The sequence below is a fragment of the Podarcis tiliguerta genome (genome assembly GCF_965153285.1).
Source record: "Podarcis tiliguerta genome assembly, chromosome: 16".
Classification (NCBI taxonomy): Eukaryota; Metazoa; Chordata; class Lepidosauria; order Squamata; family Lacertidae; genus Podarcis; species Podarcis tiliguerta.
In genome coordinates, this window is record NC_139549.1 from 19,998,773 (window position 1) to 20,018,585 (window position 19,813).

Consider the following 19,813-nt stretch of genomic DNA (forward strand, 5'->3'; position numbering starts at 1 on the left):
CAAACCTATCCATTCTTAAGGAAATCAGCCCTGAGTGCTCACTGGAAGGACAGATCGTGAAGCTGAGGCTCCAATACTTTGGCCACCTCATGAGAAGAGAAGATTCCCTGGAAAAGACCCTGATGTTGGGAAAGATGGAGGGCACAAGGAGAAGGGGACTACAGAGGACGAGATGGTTGGATAGTGTTCTCGAAGCTACCAACATGAGTTTGACCAAACTGTGGGAGGCAGTGGAAGACAGGAGTGCCTGGCGTGCTCTGGTCCATGGGGTCACGAAGAGTCGGACACGACTAAACGACTAAACAACAACAAAATTTTTAACTTAATTCTGTTCAATGTGCCTGTTCTCCCACATGTTTACATTTCCCCTCATTTCCCAGAAATTTGGCTGTGCTCTGATGGAAATGAGGAATCCCAACTCCAACCTCGAAGAGAGAAGGTGGGTGTGCTAACCCTGATCCAGGAATTATGAATTGCGTTGGTTGTTGTTGTTGTTTTTACGGGAACCCCAAGATCCATCAACCAGAGCCAGGTGCAAAAGAAATTCAGGAACTGAAGGCCAGGCTACTTCCGAGCACATTCTGAGCCTAGGGATTCGCTTTCAGTGCCAGAACTGATTTGAGCTTACAGTTATTTTGTACACACACAGGTCCCAGTGAACTGGTAGGGTGGGAGGCAGGGAGCCCAACAGCAGGTGGCGCCAGAGCCAATAGCCGATGGAGCCAAAGCCTCCTCCCTGTTGAGTTCTACAGGGGCAACAATAAGACTGAAAGGGAAGATGGCAGGTGGGCTCCAGCTAGCTGGCTGGTGACAGGCTGAGGTTGACAAGGCAGTGTGCCCTAATGGACCAGCCTGCCCTGTCAAGTCTTCTCCTTGACTTTCTTTGATTGCATCAGCCTTATTCATTTGGTTGCTGCTATTGTTGAAGAACTAGGAGTCTAAACCCCTTGCTGCAAATCGCCAAGAAGCTTGGAATACAAAATCCCTAGGGCGCTCATCCACCAATGATTTCTCAACCAGCAATTAGGAAGCAGTTACCCCGAGCAGCCACTAGGTGTCAGGCATCCACGGAGTGAGCCTCTTCCTTTGACCAGCATAGTGGGCTAGTTCTTTGCACCTTGAGAACCAAAATAGATCCGTCATGATGCAAATGATCTAGAACTAGATCTCCTGACTACTTTTTCAGTAGGTCTAGTGGCACTATCAGTAGAGCCTACCTTACAGGGATGTTGTAAGGATTCGAACCTGGGACCTGCTGCAGGAAAAGCACTCTGCCACTGAGCTATGGCTCTTCCCTAATATAAAACAAGCATAGGGAGTTGTCTTATACCAAGTCCAGGCCATTAATGCATCTAGCTCAGAATTGCCTACAAGCAGAAGTTCTTCAGGCTTTTAGGCAGGGGGTATTGCCAGCCCTGGGAATTGACCTACACGCAAAACAGATTCTCTGGCACTGAGTTACCATCCTGTTTTGCAGGAGCTACAAAGTGCGCTTCAACAGCGTCTCCTCGTATTCGGATGCTCGGAAATCTTCGGCTGACGGGCCTGAAGCCAGGGACAACTTTGAGAGCACCGGTCCGCTGGCCAACGTCAGGTGAGCAGGGCGGGTGAACAGTGGGGAGTTCAGAGCTCACATTGCAAAGCTGCAATCCAGCAGTCCAGGAGCTGGAAAACATAGTATAATCTTGCCCCAAGAGACAAATCTCACTCTCTGTCTATGGCCTTCTGTCAGGCTGAGAGTGACCCCTGCTGGCTCTGCTTGGCCGTGCAGCCACCACCTCGATGTCTGCTTCCTTGCGTACAGATAGGGATGGGGAAGTTTCGATTAAGTTCTCAGCTGGAGGCGAACCAACCCAATCTGCACTTTCCAAAAGAATGTGCAAACTGAAAACTCGGCCGTCCTCCGAAATTTGCAGTTCTCTGGATTTCGCAATGCAGCTATTGACTCTAGCCCCATGTGCAAAAATGCATACAATACGGTCAAGCATGCAAAAACAGCATATGTTAGTGGGAAATCGCATACAAAGTGCATTCTGTTATTATGAGACAATCGCTTTGAAATAAATGGGTAAATATAAGGGAGAATGGCATATGAGTATGGGTAAGTAAAGGTAAAGGGACTCCTGACCATTAGGTTCAGTCGTGGCCGACTCTGGGGTTATGGCGCTCATCTCGCTTTACTGGCCAAGAGAGCTGGTGTACAGCTTCTGGGTCATGTGGCCAGCATGACTAAGCTGCTTCTGGTGAACCAGAGCAGCGCACGGAACCACCGTTTACCTTCCCACTGGAGCGGTACCTATTTATCTACTTGCACTTTGACGTGCTTTTGAACTGCTAGGTTGGCAGGAGCAGGGACCGAGCAACGGGAGCTCACCCCGTCGTGGAGATTTGAACCACCAATCTTCTGATCAGCAAGTCCTAGGCTCTGTGGTTTAACCCACAGCGCCACCCACGTCCGGCATGAGTATGGGTACATTAGGAGAAATCAACACTGAAATGCCAATTTGTTTTCATGAGGTCTTAAAAAAATTAAATTGAAAGAACGAGAAATGAGGAATGTTGACTGATTCACCTCTCCTGCTGTCCTACAGATTCTCTGTCTTTGGACTGGGGTCACGGGCCTATCCCCACTTCTGCGCCTTTGCTCGCGCCGTGGACACGCTCCTGGAGGAGCTGGGTGGAGAACGCATCCTGAGGATGGGCGAGGGGGATGAGCTGTGCGGGCAAGAGGAATCCTTCAGGACGTGGGCCAAAAAGGTCTTCAAGGTAGCCACCTTCTCTTCAGCATCCTGCCAGGAGATGGGATTAGAAGATGGGGAAACATTGGGGAGAGGGTATCTCAGGGCCACGAGGCCAGCCCTGTTGTAAGCAGCTGCTCAGGGACAATGGGTTCCTCAAAGGGGAGATGTTGGGCCATCACCTCCAAGCCATCAGAAATTTGTGGGAGGGTTTTGAACTCATAGCCTGAAGATTTCGATCTGCGCAAGTAAAAAGTGGTTTAGAGAGCTGTACCACCCTAGTGCAACAAATCCGCCTCACAAAAGGAGAAGAGAAACTAATTTGCAGTTAGGAAAGTGATGGGGAAAATTGGAACAAGGGCTCAGTAAAAGACCAGGCGTGATCTGTGGATGATCAATAAATGGGTTGTCTGAAGGGTGTCATTAGGCAGCCACAGGCGCAAGAGGTAGGAAGGAGAAGGAGCTGGTTGGCTGTGACAGGCAGGTGTTTGGGAATGGATGGCAGAGACCCTCTCAGAGGAAGCAGCTCTGTCTGCTCTCTCTCCTGCCCCAGAGGCAGATTTAGGGGAGTGCGACCTGGACACAGAGCTGCAGGAGGCACCACAACTATTATTTAGAATAGAGTGTGAGAGGCAGAGGGCGCTGAATTTTGGCATCACACAGGGCATGGCTGAAATTTGAGACTCCAAGGTCTGCCCCTGCCAACCCCCTCCGGGAATCACAATTAGGGCAGGAGAGTCCCGTGAGTGAGCTTGCCCTGCCCCGCTCCGCCAACCATTAGGACATCTTCACAGCTCCTATTAGCCCAAAACAGTGTCCTGAAACGAGGGGAGGAATCCTAGCTGGACACCTTTCTTCCACCCACCCACCCAGCCTGCCTTGCTTTGCCTTGAGAACCTGGTTTGTCCTGCAGGCAGCGTGTGATGTGTTCTGCGTGGGCGACGACGTCAACATCGAGAAAGCCAACAACTCCCTCATCAGCAATGACCGGAGCTGGAAGAGGAGCAAGTTCCGCCTGACCTATGTTGCCGAAGCACCCGAACTGACACAAGGTACTGTGGCTTGCCGCTTACTTCCCCAGTGCCTGGTGGGACGTTTTCAGAGGCAGGACTTGGCCGGGCTTGGGTACCCGGTAGCGGTTGCATGAGCGGAGAGGCAGTTGCTCACCTGGCTTCCCAAATCTGAGCATCACTGCAGGTTAGCGGGAAGGAGAGGTGGCGGGGAGTTTGGTGCGGTGCAAGCACGGTGTCGCATTCGCTCCGCTGCTGCCCCCACACCACCCCAAGCTCTTTGCTGCCTCACCTCTTCCCCTCTCTCCAACTGGCAGCGATGCTCAGCATTGGGAAGTGTGCTGAGCACCACTGCACTGCCGACACTTCCCTGCCGACTGCTACAGTGGTGTTATAATAATGTTTTGTGGTGTTTTTGTACTTTTTATAATGTTGGATGTATTTACAACAGGGGTGGGCCCAGGCATGGGCAAACTCGGCCCTCCAGATGTTTTGAGACTACAATTCCCATCATCCCTGACCTGTTAGGTAGCGATGATGGGAGTTATAGTCCCAAAACATCTGGAGGGCCGAGTTTGCCTATGCCTGCTCTAGCCCCAGGGGCTCAATATGACCTGACAGGTTTCACATTCCAGGCCGTATGCACCTTCTTTGATACTGTGCTGTGCTGCCCCGCCCCCCACCAGCCAGAATATGTCCTTGAACCACACTCGTGACACTTGCAACTAGTCCCCGCAAACAGGACTAACCGACTCTCTTTCGTTCGCAGGCTTGTACAGCATTCACAAAAAGCGAGTCTTCGCAGCCCGGCTCCTGGCACGTCAGAATCTACAAAGCCCCAAATCCAGGTAGGAGCTGCAGGCTCACCGCTGCCAAAAATGGCAAGTTTGAGGAGAACACAGCTTGATTAGGCCCAGGATCCATCATGTTTGCATTCAGTTATGAACTAGTCCACACAGAGCACCAAACCATGGTTCATTAAACCATCGCTTAATGTTATGTGTGAACCCTGACCAGTGGCTTAACACAGTTTGTTCTCTGACAGCAAACCATGATCTGAAACCATGGTCTGCTGTCTGCTTCCAAACCTTGATTTGCTTTAATGATTGCTTGGTGTTAGCATGTGAACCCAATGCCCTTCCGTAACCATGTTTGGTTTGGGCACCTAGACACTCGCCAAACTATAAAGGCATAAAATAGAGTCACAAAAAATAGGGTGGGTCCTGAAAATACACATATTCTTGTCCACCAGCCCCCAGGCTTTTGAGGGTGGTGGAACCACCGGGAGGGCCCCCTCTGCCAGTCTTGATGCTTGAGAGGGTCTTTGGAGAAGGAGGAGGCATTTCTGATATTTAGGTCCTTTAGGGCTTTAGACACCAACATGAGCCCAGAAATGAACCGAGAACCACTACCTAAATGTGCTTTGTGCAAGGTCTGCCTAGTATTTGTAGAGGTGGGGAATTTTATCTGCAAAGAGTGGCACACCCAAAGCTTTCCTTACTCACTTGCTTTAGCCGCTCCACAATCTTCCTCCGGCTTCACACCAACGGACACCAGGAGCTGCATTATGAACCCGGAGACCACCTGGGCGTCTTCCCAGGTAACCACGAAGACCTGGTCAACGCCTTGATCGAAAGGCTGGAAGATGCGCCCCCTACCAACCAGCTGGTGAAGGTGGAGCTCTTGGAAGAGAGGAACACGGCTTTAGGTAAAGAGCGAAGGTGCTGTTGTTGTTTTTTCAGTTTGCCTGGTTGGTCAGAGGTGACTTCCTTATGTAGGAGCCGTTCCTTGTTGCTTCAACATCTGTATTTTGCTTGCTTGGGTGCCTGCAGTAGAAGACTTAGGGCTGCATCCAACATTAATCAAATTTGGAGCAGGCCCTGCAGAAATTAATGGAGATGACTAATGGTGGTTCATTAATCTCATTGGGTCTACTCAACGTTTCACCTAGTTGAAGGCAACCCTTTTTCTCCCTTCATTTTTCTTCCTAAAGTTGTTTTTTTAAAAAATAAAAATTTCAGGACTTCATAATGGAGTTAAAACAACAATTCAATAAGAAATGTGAAATAAAATAAAAGAGTTGGGGGAAACGGTACCAAAAAAAGCCAGGGTAATAAATTACATTCTCAAGAGACTACACAATGCGTTAGATGTTACAACAAAAACTGACCTGATACAGAGAGAATACAAAACAAATGTTATGAATACCAAATAAAGCCATATTTCATCGGAGGTTGCCATCCCCACAATTGGCCTGTCAAACATGTAACAAATGGCTGCCAAATGGAGGCAAAATCCATAGGTTTTGCTGAGCCCTGAGATGCTCTTAATTTAAGGGTCCATTTCCCAGAAATGAGAATAAACATTACTTTATCGAGCCAAGTATTTACAGCAAAGCTCAGGACTCCTTTCAGCCTTGTGAAATGGGGAAGGGAGCAGCTACTGATAGGAAAATGGTACGTGGTTTGCATATTCAGCCCCTCAGAAATTGATAAAAGGCACCGCTTTAGCTGCAGCCCAAGATACCCTTAATTTAGGAGCAAAGTGAGAATAAACATTACCTTATTGAGCCAAATATGTCGAGAGAAACCCGAGGACTCCTCCCAGAACTGTGACATGGCGAAATGAGGAGGCAGAGTACCTGCCTTGCGTGCAACCCCCAACAGCATCTCTGGGGAGGCCTGGGAGGAAATCCTGCCTGAAATTCTGGAGAGATGCTGCCAGTCAGTGTAGGCAATACTGAACTAGATGAACCAAAAGTGTGGCTCAGTACAAGGAAGCTTCCTGTGTTCCTGTGATGGCTTGTGAACGCTCTCCGCAAGAAATGCTGCTGCTCACTCAGAGATACATATATACAGTCTTCATTTTACATATGTACAAGGGACGCGGGTGGTGCTGTGGGTAAAACCTCAGCGCCTAGGGCTTGCCGATCGCATGGTCGGCGGTTCGAATCCCCGCAGCGGGGTGAGCTCCCGTCATTCGGTCCCAGCTCCTGCCCACCTAGCAGTTCGAAAGCACCCCTAAGTGCAAGTAGATAAACAGGTACCGCTTTATAGCGGGAAGGTAAATGGCGTTTCCGTGTGCGGCTCTGGTGCTGGCTTGCCAGAGCAGCTTCGTCACGCTGGCCACGTGGCCCGGAAGTGTCTCTGGACAGCGCTGGCCCCCGGCCTCTTAAGTGAGATGGGCGCACAACCCCAGAGTCGGACACGACTGGCCCGTACGGGCAGGGGTACCTTTACCTTTACCTTACAAGTAGCACGTTACAATCATGCATCTGAATCCTCCAGCTCAGATTCTTGGAGTGCCTTACGCCTGCCCCTTCTCCAACAGAAAAGACGTGGAATTTTCATGTGATGTCTCTGTCCCTTCCTGTTTAACTCTCTCCTTTCCTGGGCAGACGGAACAGGCATTGCTTCACTGTTCCAACACTGTTCCAACATCTATGAGCTGTCCCTACTCCTGGCTTCCCCTTCTTTCCTCCACCGCCACTTCCTGCCCCCTTCCTCTGCCTGTCTCTCCTCCTCCCCTTCATTCTCCGTCAATACCATGACAGTTCCTAACAGAAAAGTGGTAAGTGGTTTTCATCTTAAATCCATATTCGACCCATCCGAAGTGGATAAAAGGCCACTTGCCCCGATAGACCAGCCTCAATGCAAGCCAACTGGCTTCTGTCTTGACAGGTGTCATCAGCAACTGGACGGACGAGAACCGCGTCCCTCCCTGTACCATCTTCCAAGCCTTCAAATATTACCTGGACATCACCACCCCTCCCACACCAATCCTGTTGCAGCAATTTGCGTTGCTGGCGACCAGTGAGAAAGAGAAGAAGCGCCTTCAGGTTCTCAGCAAGGTAAGTCCGCAGTCTGGAAAGGGGTGCGAGAACCTTGCCCTGTATATTATGTACTTGTATCATGTTTGCAGGCGAAGCTGCAAATGAACTGTTGTATGTTCTCGTTGGTGCAGGGGGGAATTGCCTATTTCCTCCCAAGGTAAGGGAGGAAGTGACAAAGCTAAACCTGGCAGGACATCTTACTCTATGGTATTAACCCCTTCCGGCACTAATTAGACTTAAGCGCGTTGGTTACACGAGGCTGATTATCCCACTGTTCTGTGATACAGCTCTTCGCCCCTCACATGCAGACTGATTCGGGTTCTGCAATAAGGGATGTCAATCAATCCGTCCAGTCATGCATCACAACTAGGTCTTAATTGTTGGACTTGGCTGAGATGGCAAACTTAACATGTTTAATTAGAGAAAAACCACTATTGACATTTCTTAAGGATTGGAAACTTCTTACGGACTCCTTTTGTGTGAACAAGAAAATTAATTCGGAATATCTGGATTTAAAGATTGAAAAAATATTGGCTTATAGAAAACAGAATAATTGAATGTTAATGAGTGAATACTATATATAGCTGACAAAGAACCAGAAGTCTTTCTATCTTTTTCCATTTTCTTTCTTTCTTTCTTTCTTTCTTTCTTTCTTTCTTTCTTTCTTTCTTTCTCTCTCTCTCTCTCTCTCTCTCTCTCTCTCTCTCTCTCTTCTTTTTGCTCCTGTTCCTTTTTTAGATTAGGTTTTAAAAGTATATCTTTTATTCTGGTGTATTATAAAAAATATAGTTTGTATTAGGCATGAACTTTTGTATATCTTTTGATAAGTGTCAATAAAAAGTAGGTGTATTTAAAAACAACAACAACAACAACTAGGTCTAACTCAGAGCAGAGTTGCTGAAATGAATGAACCGAAGTTAGACACGTCCATGAAAGGCAAGACAATTCACCCTCCTGCTTCTTCATGCAGCGTGTGGTTAACCTGTGGAACTCACTGCCACAGGAAGCAGTGATGGCTGCCAGTTTGAACATCTTTAACAGAGGGCTACACAAATTCGTGGAGGCGGATATCATCGCCTATCAGACATGATGGCTATATTCTACCCCCCCCCCCAGTCAGAGACCCATGGGCTGAGTCCGTCTAAGGCAGCCTCTGTCATTGAATTCTACTCAATATTGATCCAGAGCAGATTCCAACGTATAGTTAGCAGAGTAAAAACTTAAACATCTTGCAGGATTCCCCCAAAAATAGACCAGAGGCAATTAATATTTCATCCAACAGAGCTTTACTGCTACTGAAGGCAAATGAGCATAATGGTCACAAACCCAATACATTCAGGATTGGCACAGACCAGGATCCGGATTTAGGTTTGATGAGGCCCTAAACTACTGAAGGTAATGGGGCCCTTTATATGTCCAGCTGTCCTTTGTCAACAACAAATTGTTGCTGTTTCTTTGTGTTGAATATGTGCTATATGGTAATTTATGGACCTAATAAGTATCTAAAGCCATTTGCACATTACAAAATATGTATTTTATCAAAGTAATTGTTGAACTGAAATACAATTAAGAAGTATATTAATACTGAAATTTTTTGGTGGGCCCTAAGCTATAGCTTGTTTAGCTTATACGTAAATCCGGCACTGCCACAGTCCTTAAGAAATCCAGTTGCAGCAGACTTAATTTAAACTTACAATAACTTATAAGTCTAAAACCTTAACTCTAGACATACTGTGTACAGAACACCACACCATAAGGAAAGAGAGACAGAAAGAGAAAGTGAAACCCAGGCTCCTTCTGGCCTCTTATTATAGTCAGCATGAACTTGACAGAAAGAGATAACACAGGCATCCCCAACCTTCGGCCCTCCAGATGTTTTGGACTACAATTCCCATCATCCTTGACCACTGGTCCTGTTAACTAGGGATCATGGGAGTTGTAGGCCAAAACGTCTGGAGGGCCAAAGGTTGGGGATGCCTGAGATAACAAAACCAGTTGAAGCCAGCTGTACTCAGCTTCTCTGAAGGAACAACCCAAACATCATGAACTTTCTGCTTGTTCCTTTCACACAGAGTAGCTTCCAGAACCCTCTTGAATGAAGTAGAATAAGAAAGATCTCTACACATCAGATCAAAACTCTCTGCAGTAAGAAATGCAAACTGACAGCTTCCTGTGTCCCCTATGCTCAGGGCCTGCAGGAATACGAGGAGTGGAAATGGTCCAAGAACCCCACCATGGTCGAAGTTCTGGAAGAGTTCCCGTCCGTGCAGATGCCGTCCACCTTCTTGCTGACCCAGCTCCCGCTGCTCCAGCCTCGCTACTATTCCATTAGCTCCTCCCCTGACATGTACCCCGACGAGGTCCACCTCACGGTAGCCGTGGTCTCCTATCGCACCAGAGGTAAATTGGGACCACAACTCAGGGGTAGAGCATCACTTTTGTGTGTGGAAGTTGCCAGGTCCTGTCCCGGGCACCTCTAGTTTTAAGGCCTGGTCTGAAATACTGGGGAGCCACCGCTAGTCAGCATAGACAATATTGAACTGGAAAGATAGATGAGTCTAAGGCGGCTTCCTGTGTTTGACCTTGAGTTGGAATTGTTTTATTTTTAATTACAAAATTCGCATTTAACCAAGCCTTATGAGGAACGGTTGAGAGAGCTGGGTATGTTTAGCCTGGAAAAGAGGAGACTGAGAGGAGATACAGTTGTTGTTGTTTAGTCGTGCCCGACTCTTCGTGACCCCATGGACCAGAGCACGCCAGGCACTCATGTCTTCCACTGCCTCCCGCAGTTTGGTCAAACTCATGCTGGTAGCTTCGAGAACACTGTTCAGCCATCTCGTCCTCTGTCGTCCCCTTCTCCTTGTGCCCTCCATCTTTCCCAGCATCAGGGTCTTTTCCAGGGAGTCTTCTCTTCTCATGAGGTGGCCAAAGTATTGGAGCCTCAGCTTCAGGATCTGTCCTTCCAGTGAGCACTCAGGGCTGATTTCCTTAAGAATGGAGAGGTTTGATCTTCTTGCAGTCCATGGGACTCTCAAGAGTCTCCTCCAGCACCATGGAGATGTGGTAGCCATCTTGAAATATCTCAAGGGCTGCTACATGGAAGAGGGAACAAGCTTGTTTTCTCCTGCTCTGGAGGGTAGGACCTGAACCAATGGCTTCAAGTTGCAAGAAATGGATTCTGACTAAGCATCAGGAAGAACTTTCGGACAGTAAGAGCTGTTCTGACAGTGGAACGGTCCCCCGCAGGAGGTGGTGGACTGTCCTTCCCTGGAGGTTTTTAAGCAGAGGCTGGATGGCCGTCTGTCATGGCTGCTTTAGCTGAGATTCCTGCATTGCAGGGGGTTGGACTAGATGCTCCCTGATTCTCATTTCCTACTCTAGAATTCTATTATTTCCATAGCGTTAAGTTAAAGTCGCTTAGTGATATACTTCGTCCACTGTTGAGAAATGTTTGCTGGCAAAATTGACAATGAAACGAAGAGGAAGAGACGACAATAAATTTAAGGAGGATTGGAAGGTCTTTATTGCATATATACAGAAGCAATGTGCACAGGTTAATACATTAGCAGGGTTCTAGGACTACTTGTAACTTTATTATGAATGGACAATAAGTAATTTGAATGCTTTTTAAATTTACAATGGACAAGCGGTATGCTGTTAAATAATGGAACCAAGGAAGGGACTAGGGGAAAGTCTATTTCTTCTGTTTAGTTTTTGAATTTGTATTGCTGTTGTTTTATTTTTGTTATTTTTGGAAAATTAATAAAATATTTTTTAAAAAGAGAGAAGTGTTTGTGCCAGCAGAAATGTTGTCGCACACACACAAAAAGCATAATCTATTGTGCTATAAGTTTCCACTAGTGCAGCTGCCGTGTTGAAATTCCTCTGTCGTGCAACATTAAAACTCACGCATAGCAAAGAGCGTGTTGTATACAAGCCTTGTGTTCCCACTGCAGACCTGACCCGTCTTCTTCCTTCTGTTTTTGCCTAGATGGGGAAGGGCCAATCCACCATGGGGTCTGTTCCTCCTGGTTCAACCGGATACAGGCGGACGAAGTGGTGCCATGTTTTGTCAGAGGGTAAGATGGGGGGTGGCGCTGTGGGTTAAACCACAGAGCCTAGTACTTGCCAATCTCAAGGTTGGTGGTTCGAATCCCCGTGACGGGGTGAGCTCCCGTTGTTCGGTCCCTGCTCCTGCCAACCTAGCAGTTCAAAAGCATGTTGTGCAAGTAGATAAATAGGTACCGCTCAGGTGGGAAGGTAAACGGTGTTTCCGTGCGCTGCTCTGGTCGCCAGAAGCGTCTTAGTCATGCTGGCCACACGACCCAGAAGCTGTACACCGGCTCCCTCGGCCAATTAAGCGAGATGAGCACCGCAACCCCAGAGTCGTCTGCGACTGGACCTAATGGTCAGGGGTCCTTTACCTTTACCTAAGATGGGGGGAAATTGAAAAAGTGTAGACAGCTGTGGAAAAATTGGACCAGATGCCCTCGGAGGTCCCTTTCAACTCTACAATTCTATGATAATAACACAGGGGTCAGCCTGCTAATGTGTGATCACAAGAAAACTCTTCTTCTTCCTCCCCCCCCCCAACGCCTTTATTCAGAGCTCCTGGGTTCCACATGCCACAAGACCCGCAGGTTCCTTGCATCCTGGTCGGTCCAGGGACAGGGATTGCTCCTTTCCGTAGCTTCTGGCAGCAACGGCTCTTTGACGTCAAACACAAAGGTAGGTCCAGTCATCTACATGAGTGGAGCAGGGCTGGGTGGAGGCTGGCGCATTAGGGCAAGTGGGGCACTACCCTGCCAACCTACACCTGCCCTCACCTGTCTGCCTTCCTAATAATTATAATTATTATTTATTATTTATACCCCACCCACCTGGCTGGGCTTCCCCAGCCACTCTGGGTGGCTTCCAACACAATATTAAAATACAGTAATGCATCAAACATTAAAAGCTTCCCTAAACAGGGCTGCCTTCAGATGTCTTCTCAAAGTCTGGTAGTTGTTGTCCTCTTTGACATCTGGTGGGAGGGCATTCCACAGGGCGGGTGCCACTACTGAGAAGGCCCTCTGCCTGGTTCCCTGTAACTTGGCTTCTCACAGTGAGGGAACCGCCAGAAGGCCCTCGGCGCTGGACCTCAGTGTCCAGGCTGAACGATGGGGGTGGAGATGCTCCAACTTGCAACCAGCCCCAATAACATTGCCTGCTGGATTAGGACAGTGGCCCATCTAGTCCAGATATCAAGGACTGGACAGAGGAGGAATGGTGGAGACTGACCCCCCCCCCTTCTCCTACACTTCCCAGAGAAGAGGGAGACAATACAGTGATACCTCGGTTTACGAACTTAATCCGTTCCGGAAGTCCGTTCTTAAACTGAAACCATTCGTAAACCGAGGCGGGCTTTCCGTAATGAGGCCCGCCTCTGGTGCCCTTCCACTGTTTGGATTCCATTCTTAGACCGAGGTAAGGTTCACAAACCAGGACACTACTTCCGGTTTTGCGGAGTTCATAAACTGAATCGTTCGTAAACAGGACTGTTCTTAAACTGAGGTACTACTGTATAGGTTTCCAACAGTGGTTTGCAGAAGGTCATAGTTCAGAGGCTGCAGAGGGGAGAAGCTGGGAAATATTGGGAGGGGAACAGGAAGAAGAAGAAGAGGGGGTGAGACAGCTGACAGACTTGGTGTCTTTAGAAAGCATCCCAGACCCCCCTTCTCCCAGAACCCGGCAGGCATGGATAGTAGAAGAACAAAAAGCTCAGAGGCAGAAAGCACAGATCTGCCAACGTAGGGATGGCGTATAATAGGAGAGACGGAAGGGGTGGGGCTTTACCTGGAGCAATGCCATTATCTAAGATAATTCTCTCTGTGAATACTGAATAAAAGACTTGGTAAGAACTCTTCTTGTTTATCTAATTCTTGGCTCCCCTCCGTGGGAGGAATCAGATTCCCTGAAGCCTGGCACCAGCATCCTGCTCTCACAGCGGCCAGCCTGTCAGAAATCCGCAAGCAGGACCTGAGCATAAAAGCCTTCTTCCCTCCCACAGCTTCTAGCAACTGGTATTCAGAAGCATTGCTGCCTCCAAGCATGGGGGCAGAGCATACAGTAGCCTTGTCCCCCATGAATTTCCCCAGTCCTCTTTTACTGCCACCTAAGTTTGTGGCCATCACTGCCTCCCGCGGGAGGAACTTCTATAGTTTAGCTATGAGCTGCATGAGAAAGTACCGTGTCCCCGATCCTTAACCTTCCAATATGCATTGGATGTCCACGATTTCTAGTATTAAGAGAGAGGATGTGCAGGGAGCGGTGGCACTGCCTGTCATCTTCCTGCTGCTCAGTCTCCTCTGCGCTCAGCAGGGAAGAGGGCAAAACTAGAATTAGTTAGTGCTGGCTGTCATTGACTGCAGCGCCACCTACTGGTGGTCTCCCAGCCTTCTGCCCATCCTGCCCCAATGGACATCAGCTACCACTGCCACCTAGAACGTCAAGTTCCCTCTGGGCATGGTATGAAACCCGCTGTTTGTGTCTGATCACTTGTGTGGTTCTTTAGTCCATGTTTTGAAATAGTGGGTTGTTTTTTGTTTTACATATGGATTAGTTGCCTCCTGCTGGCACACCTAGGAGCTCAGTTAGTACAGCATGAGATTCTTAAGCTCAGGGTTGTGGGTTCAAGTCTTACCTTGAGCAAAAGATTCCTGCATTAGAGGGGGTTGGACGAGATGACCCTCGCGGTCCCTTCCAGCTCTATGATATGATTTGCATTCTCCCCTCCCACCTCCCCAATCTGTCCCCCCAGGGCTGAAGCCATGTCCCATGATGCTGGTCTTTGGTTGTCGACAGTCCAAGATTGACCACATTTACAAAGAGGAGACCTTGCTGGCGAAAAGCAGTGGTGTCTTCAAGGAGCTGTTTACGGCCTACTCCCGTGAGCCAGACAAACCAAAGGTAACCTGTGATCAGCAGTGATTCCTGAGCTAGATGATTTCTTCTGCAACTGTATGGTTCTAACCCACCTGCGGATGGATCAAATTGTTTCGCTCACATGTTCATTCATAGGTCCATCCAATCCTGTTTCTGCTTTAATCTGAGAGAGGCAGTGTGGTGTAGTGGTTAGAGTGTCAGACTAGGACCTGGGAGACCAGGGTTCAAATCCACACTGGGTCACATTGGGGCAGAGTCACTGACTCTCAGGCTAACCTACTTCACAAGGTTGTTGTCAGGATAAAATAGGTGGGGAAGGAGAACCACGTACACCACCTGTAAAGATGGGATATGTGAAGTCATAAAAAATAAGGGTTTGTTTCCCAAACCACTGAATATCTCCACTGCCCTCCTCTGAATCATGGGCTACCTGGTGTTGGTCACTATCTCCCAGCCTAATCTACCTCAAAGGGCTGTTGTGTAGGAAGGGGAACAATGCCTGCTACCTTAAGCTCCTTCTGAATACATTTTTGTTTAGGCAGCTTTACCTTGAGATATAACTCAATCATTTATGGAAGATCAGTTTTGTAGAGGATAAGAGGGTTTTTGTAGTTTTTAGAGTTGTGTGAATGGTTTTAGAGTTTTCTAAACCGATATGTTTTTTTAGAACTTGCATTTTAAGGTTTTATATGTATCACTGTGGTGGCTTTGTGCTGTGAAGCAGTCCACAAATTTGTTAAAGAGATTAATGAGGTATTATTTATGTCATTGTCTAAAAATATGCGTGCAAAGATTCCTCTTTAAATAGGTACTTTATCTGAATGCATGCATTCCTTAAAAAAAAAAAAAACCATAACAACACAGAGGTGTTTAAAATGCATTTGGAGCACATTTTTTTTTTGAGCCAAAAGCTGCATTTCAAAATTCAGAGAAGCGTAAAATCTTGAGGAAAATTGCATTCTGATTCAGGCGGCAATATGGGAAGCGTGAATTAGGTTGGCTTGCTTTAAAATGCAACCCAGATGACACTCTTTTCCATCCCTAACTAAGTCCGAACCTTGTGAGGACTGTATAGGAGGATATTAAACCTACCGAATATGTGGCATAATCACAGTCAACCGCAAAATATGCAGGTTGCCCCTACCCCTTATCCCTTCCTATTTGGGGCCAGCTCTGCAGTTCACTGAGGGACGTGGGTGGCACTGTGGGTTAAACCACAGAGCCTAGGGCTTGCTGATCAGAAGGTCGGCGGTTCGAATCCCTGCGACGGGGTGAGCTCCCATTGTTTGGTCCCTGCTCCTGCCAACCTAGCAGTTCGAAAGCATGTCAAAGTGCAAATAGATAAATAGGTACAGCTCCGGTGGGAAGGTAAACTGCGTTTCCGTGCGCTGCTCTGGTTCGTCAGGAGCGGCTTAGTCATGCTGGCCACATGACCCGGAAACTGTACACCGGCTCCCTCGGCCAATAAAGCAAGATGAGCGCCGCAACCCCAGAGTCGGCCACGACTGGACCTAATGGTCAGGGGTCCCTTTACTGTTGCTGCAGTTCATTGGCCTGCCTGCAGGGGGCGCTGTGCTGCAAGGATGGGAGCCTTCTTCTGCAACATGAAAGCAAACACACACACACATACCCCATTGCTGTCTGCTTTCCCTTCCCATAGAAATACGTGCAGGACATCCTTCAGGAGCAGCTGGCGGGAATCGTCTACAAGGCGTTGAAGGAGCAGGGGGGACACCTCTATGTGTGCGGCGACGTCACTATGGCTGGAGACGTCCTCAAGACCGTCCAGAGCATCGGGAGGCATCAGGGCAAGCTGACGGCAGAGGAAGCCAGCGCTTTCATTAGCAAGCTACGGGTGAGCAGCCATCCCCACCACCCAGCATGCCATGGGGGCAGCCTGTGGTGCCAGGCACCCTGCCAACATCCAGAGCTGAAATCAGGCAGGCCCCGAACACAGGCCCTGCCTCCATCACTGCCCCTGGTGGTTTTGCAAGGTCCCCACGCAAGGAGCTTACAATCGAAAAACCAGCACAGGTCCCCTTGAATTTTGGCACATACCCCCAGGTAATCCCACTGCCCCCCCCCCAAGAGGCAGCAGCACCCACTTTGGGAACCATCCTCTTCTCCCTCATTGCCCTGTCACCACCAAGCACTTGGCTCTGAGCCTTCTCCCCTTGGGGGGTTCCCCAGCTGCTGTCTCCTTCCCCTTCTTTGCATCCAGACTGACAAGGCCACACATGAAGTGAAAGACATGAGACAGGAGTTGGTAAGGCAGGTGAGCTGTGCGCAAGCAAGCTGCCAGCTAGCTCTGCAGAAGCTCTTTTTATTAGCACAATATGCAAAACCAGTCAGGTACATTTCAGACTGTGACCTTTACACATCTTCCAATCCTGAGATTGAGGGGTGGTAAAAAGTTATTTTGGCACCTGTTTCCACCGCTTCATTTTCCCCTTGCACAATGTATGATGAAGGAGACAAAGGTCACAGACAGGGCACGGCAGACCACTAAGAGAGCAAAAGGTTAGATAGAGGGCATGATGTTCAGACAGCTGAGGCTTGTCTATGGGTGGAAGTGTGCTCCACACCCGACGCTCTTTCCCCAGAACATCCCCTTCACTGGCCTTGCCTCAGGCTCTCTGGGGGTTGTGTTTGCCTGGCCAGGATTTGTCCTCAAGCTCTGATAATGCTTCATTGTTCCCCGGGTGGAGATATAAAGAAAGGTGCTTGAGAGAGGGGTGCGTGGACAGGAGCCTGCCGCACCGACCAAAGGGAAAAAATCAATTTTCCCACTGACATGGGGGGCGGTCCCCGGAAGCTTGAACAGAAGAGAATGTGGCCCTTGGGATGTTTTAAGTTCCCACACCCATTATGGTAGCCCTTTGCCGTCTTCTCTTGTAAGAAAGGAGATAATAATAATACTAATTTATAATAATAATTTATTATTTATATCCCGCCCAACTGACTGGGTTTCCCCAGCCACACTGGGCGGCATCCAACAGAATATTAAAATACAATAGTCTATTAAACATTAAAAGCTTCCCTAAACAGATTCTAACTTTACAGTCATACCTTGGTTGCCGAATGCCTTGGAACTCCTGTGTTTTGGCTCCTAAACGATTGAAAACCGGAAGCGAGTGTTCTGGTTTTTGAACGATTTTCGGAAGCCGAACGTCCGGTGCGGCTTCCGCAGCTTCCAGTTGAGTGCAGGAAGCTCCTGCAGCCAATTGGAAGCCACGCCTTGGTTTTCGAACAGTTCTGGGACTCGAATGGACTCTCAGAACGCATTGTGTTCGAGAACCAAGGTACTACTGTACAAGAAAAGCGTTTTGGGTTAAACATTAGGAAGAACTTCCTGGTGGTCGGGGGAACCGTTCGACAGTGCAATGGACAGCCTTCGAGGGTGGTGGGCTCCCCTCCCTTGGATGTTTCTAAACAGAGGGTGGAGGGCCATCTTTCCAGGATTCCTTCATTGCAGTGGGGTTGGACTAGATGACCCACGGGGTCCCTTCCGACTCTACACTCCTGAAATTAACTGTGTGTTGGTTTTTCTCCTTCTCCTTCCCACCCGGCCTGCCCCGCCCACCGCAGGATGACAACCGCTACCACGAGGATATATTTGGAGTCACCTTGCGCACGTACGAAGTGACGAACCGCCTCCGGTCCGAGTCGATTGCGCACATCGAGGAGAGTAAGAAAGACACGGACGAGTGAGTCGGGCCCACTGGCTTCCTTTCCTTTTCAAACCGGCGCTTTTGTTTCCCCAGAAACGTGTGGGCTGGGCAAGAGAATCCCTTTTGTCGTTCGTCTGACGCCATCGCTCGAGCTACGAGCCAAGAGTGGGTGGGGATCACCGGGGAGCAGGCATGTTGAGCCTCTAAGCTCCGCATGTAGAAGTTCCATGCCTGGGATTGCCGATTAAAACCGGGGGTGGGGAGCCTCAAACCCAGGGGCCAAATGCAGCCCTCCCGGCTGCTCTGCCCAGCCCTCAGAGCTTCCCCCAAATAGGCCACACCCCTCAGGAGTCCTGGCCTTTTTTTGCCTGGCCTGAGCACACCTCTCGGACTCTGATAAATGCTTGCCTGGAAAGAGGGGTGTGAGTAGAAACAAGCCTACTGCATGCAAGGTGAAATTTGCATTTGTTGCCCCGCCCACTTTCTCCTCTGGCCACGCCCACCAGGAGGGTTTCAGCTGGAGGCAGCAGCTCTTCTGAAAACCGGGAGCCTGTGCTCTTGCACTTGGGTTCCTGCTTGCTGGTTTCCCTCTCTTCCGCAGAGAGAACGGGATGTTGGGTTGGGTGGGCCATTGGCCTGATCCAGCACAGGCTCTTTTAGGTTCTCATGCCCAGAAAGGAATGCAGCCCTTGTGCTGGAAGGGTGTTTTCCCACTCCTGTTCCAGAGAAAAACCCTGGGAAGCTACTGCCAAGTTGGAGTAAATAGCCCTGGCAGTGGTGGCTGGTGTCTATTGGGAATGGTGAGGCAGAACTTAGGGGAGCTAACAGCAGGTGGCGCCAGAGGTAAAGATAGCCAGATTTCTAGTCACCATTTCCTACCTGCTAAGTTCTTTAAGGGTGATACTGAGATTCCCATTTGCCCTAGTACAGGCATCCCCAACCTGTGGCCCTCCAGATGTTTTGGCCTACAACTCCCATGATCCCTAGCTAACAGGACCACTAGTCAGGGATGATGGGAATTGTAGTCGAAAACATCTGGAGGGTCAAAGGTTGGGGATGCCTGCCCTAGTAGGTCAGCCTCCACTCTGCCCCTCTCATTGCCTGCTACCCATCCCGTTCAACTGGAGCTAGGAACATAAGAAACTGCCTTGTGCTGAGTCAGAGTGTTGGTCCATCTGCTTCAATATTGTCTACACTGACTGGCAGTTCTCCAGGGTTTAAGGCAGGGGACATTCCTAGCCTTATCTGGCAATGCTGGGGATTGAACCTGGGACCTTCAGCATTCAAGGCAGACACTCAGCCCTTGAGCTATGCTCTCTCTCTCCACATTAAGCGATCCTCCAAGACACCCTCAGCTATTTTCTAGTGGTCCATGGGAGTGAGAACGGAATGAGATCCACTGTTGTAATATTTTGTTCCTTCTTCTGAGCTGGTGGCACCAGCTGACCTAATCCCAACCCAACCCTGCCACCTACTGTCCAGAAATGGTATCGGCATTCGCAACATACATTTAAAGCAGATTTATACCGCTTTAGCTGTTGCGGCTTCCCCTGAGGAATCCTGGGAGCTATAGTTTGTTAAGGGTGCTGGGGATTGTGGGCCTTCGACTGCAGAAGAAAGAGGCAGGCAGGAAAGGCT

The 19,813-nt window shown here is 48.9% G+C and overlaps 1 protein-coding gene across 6 annotated transcripts in view; it reads left to right on the top strand.

The window, feature by feature from the left end:
* The window catches only part of NOS1 (nitric oxide synthase 1), a gene marked incomplete at its 3' end in the record, with an annotated part of 178,291 nt that overhangs the window by 151,485 nt on the left and 6,993 nt on the right, over positions 1-19,813 (top strand). For 5 of the 6 annotated variants that reach the window (XM_083417445.1, XM_083417446.1, XM_083417444.1 and 2 more), the window contains 13 exons: positions 381-439; positions 1,478-1,594; positions 2,592-2,766; positions 3,652-3,790; positions 4,518-4,596; positions 5,263-5,456; positions 7,429-7,598; positions 9,770-9,980; positions 11,572-11,659; positions 12,187-12,308; positions 14,380-14,528; positions 16,165-16,359; positions 18,093-18,211. In XM_083417445.1, the coding sequence (XP_083273571.1) occupies positions 381-439; positions 1,478-1,594; positions 2,592-2,766; positions 3,652-3,790; positions 4,518-4,596; positions 5,263-5,456; positions 7,429-7,598; positions 9,770-9,980; positions 11,572-11,659; positions 12,187-12,308; positions 14,380-14,528; positions 16,165-16,359; positions 18,093-18,211 (1,817 nt within the window). Of the gene's footprint in view, positions 1-380; positions 440-1,477; positions 1,595-2,591; positions 2,767-3,651; positions 3,791-4,517; positions 4,597-5,262; positions 5,457-7,428; positions 7,599-9,769; positions 9,981-11,571; positions 11,660-12,186; positions 12,309-14,379; positions 14,529-16,164; positions 16,360-18,092; positions 18,216-19,813 lie in introns of those variants that run through there. The other variant, XM_083417447.1, reaches the window with a different exon arrangement.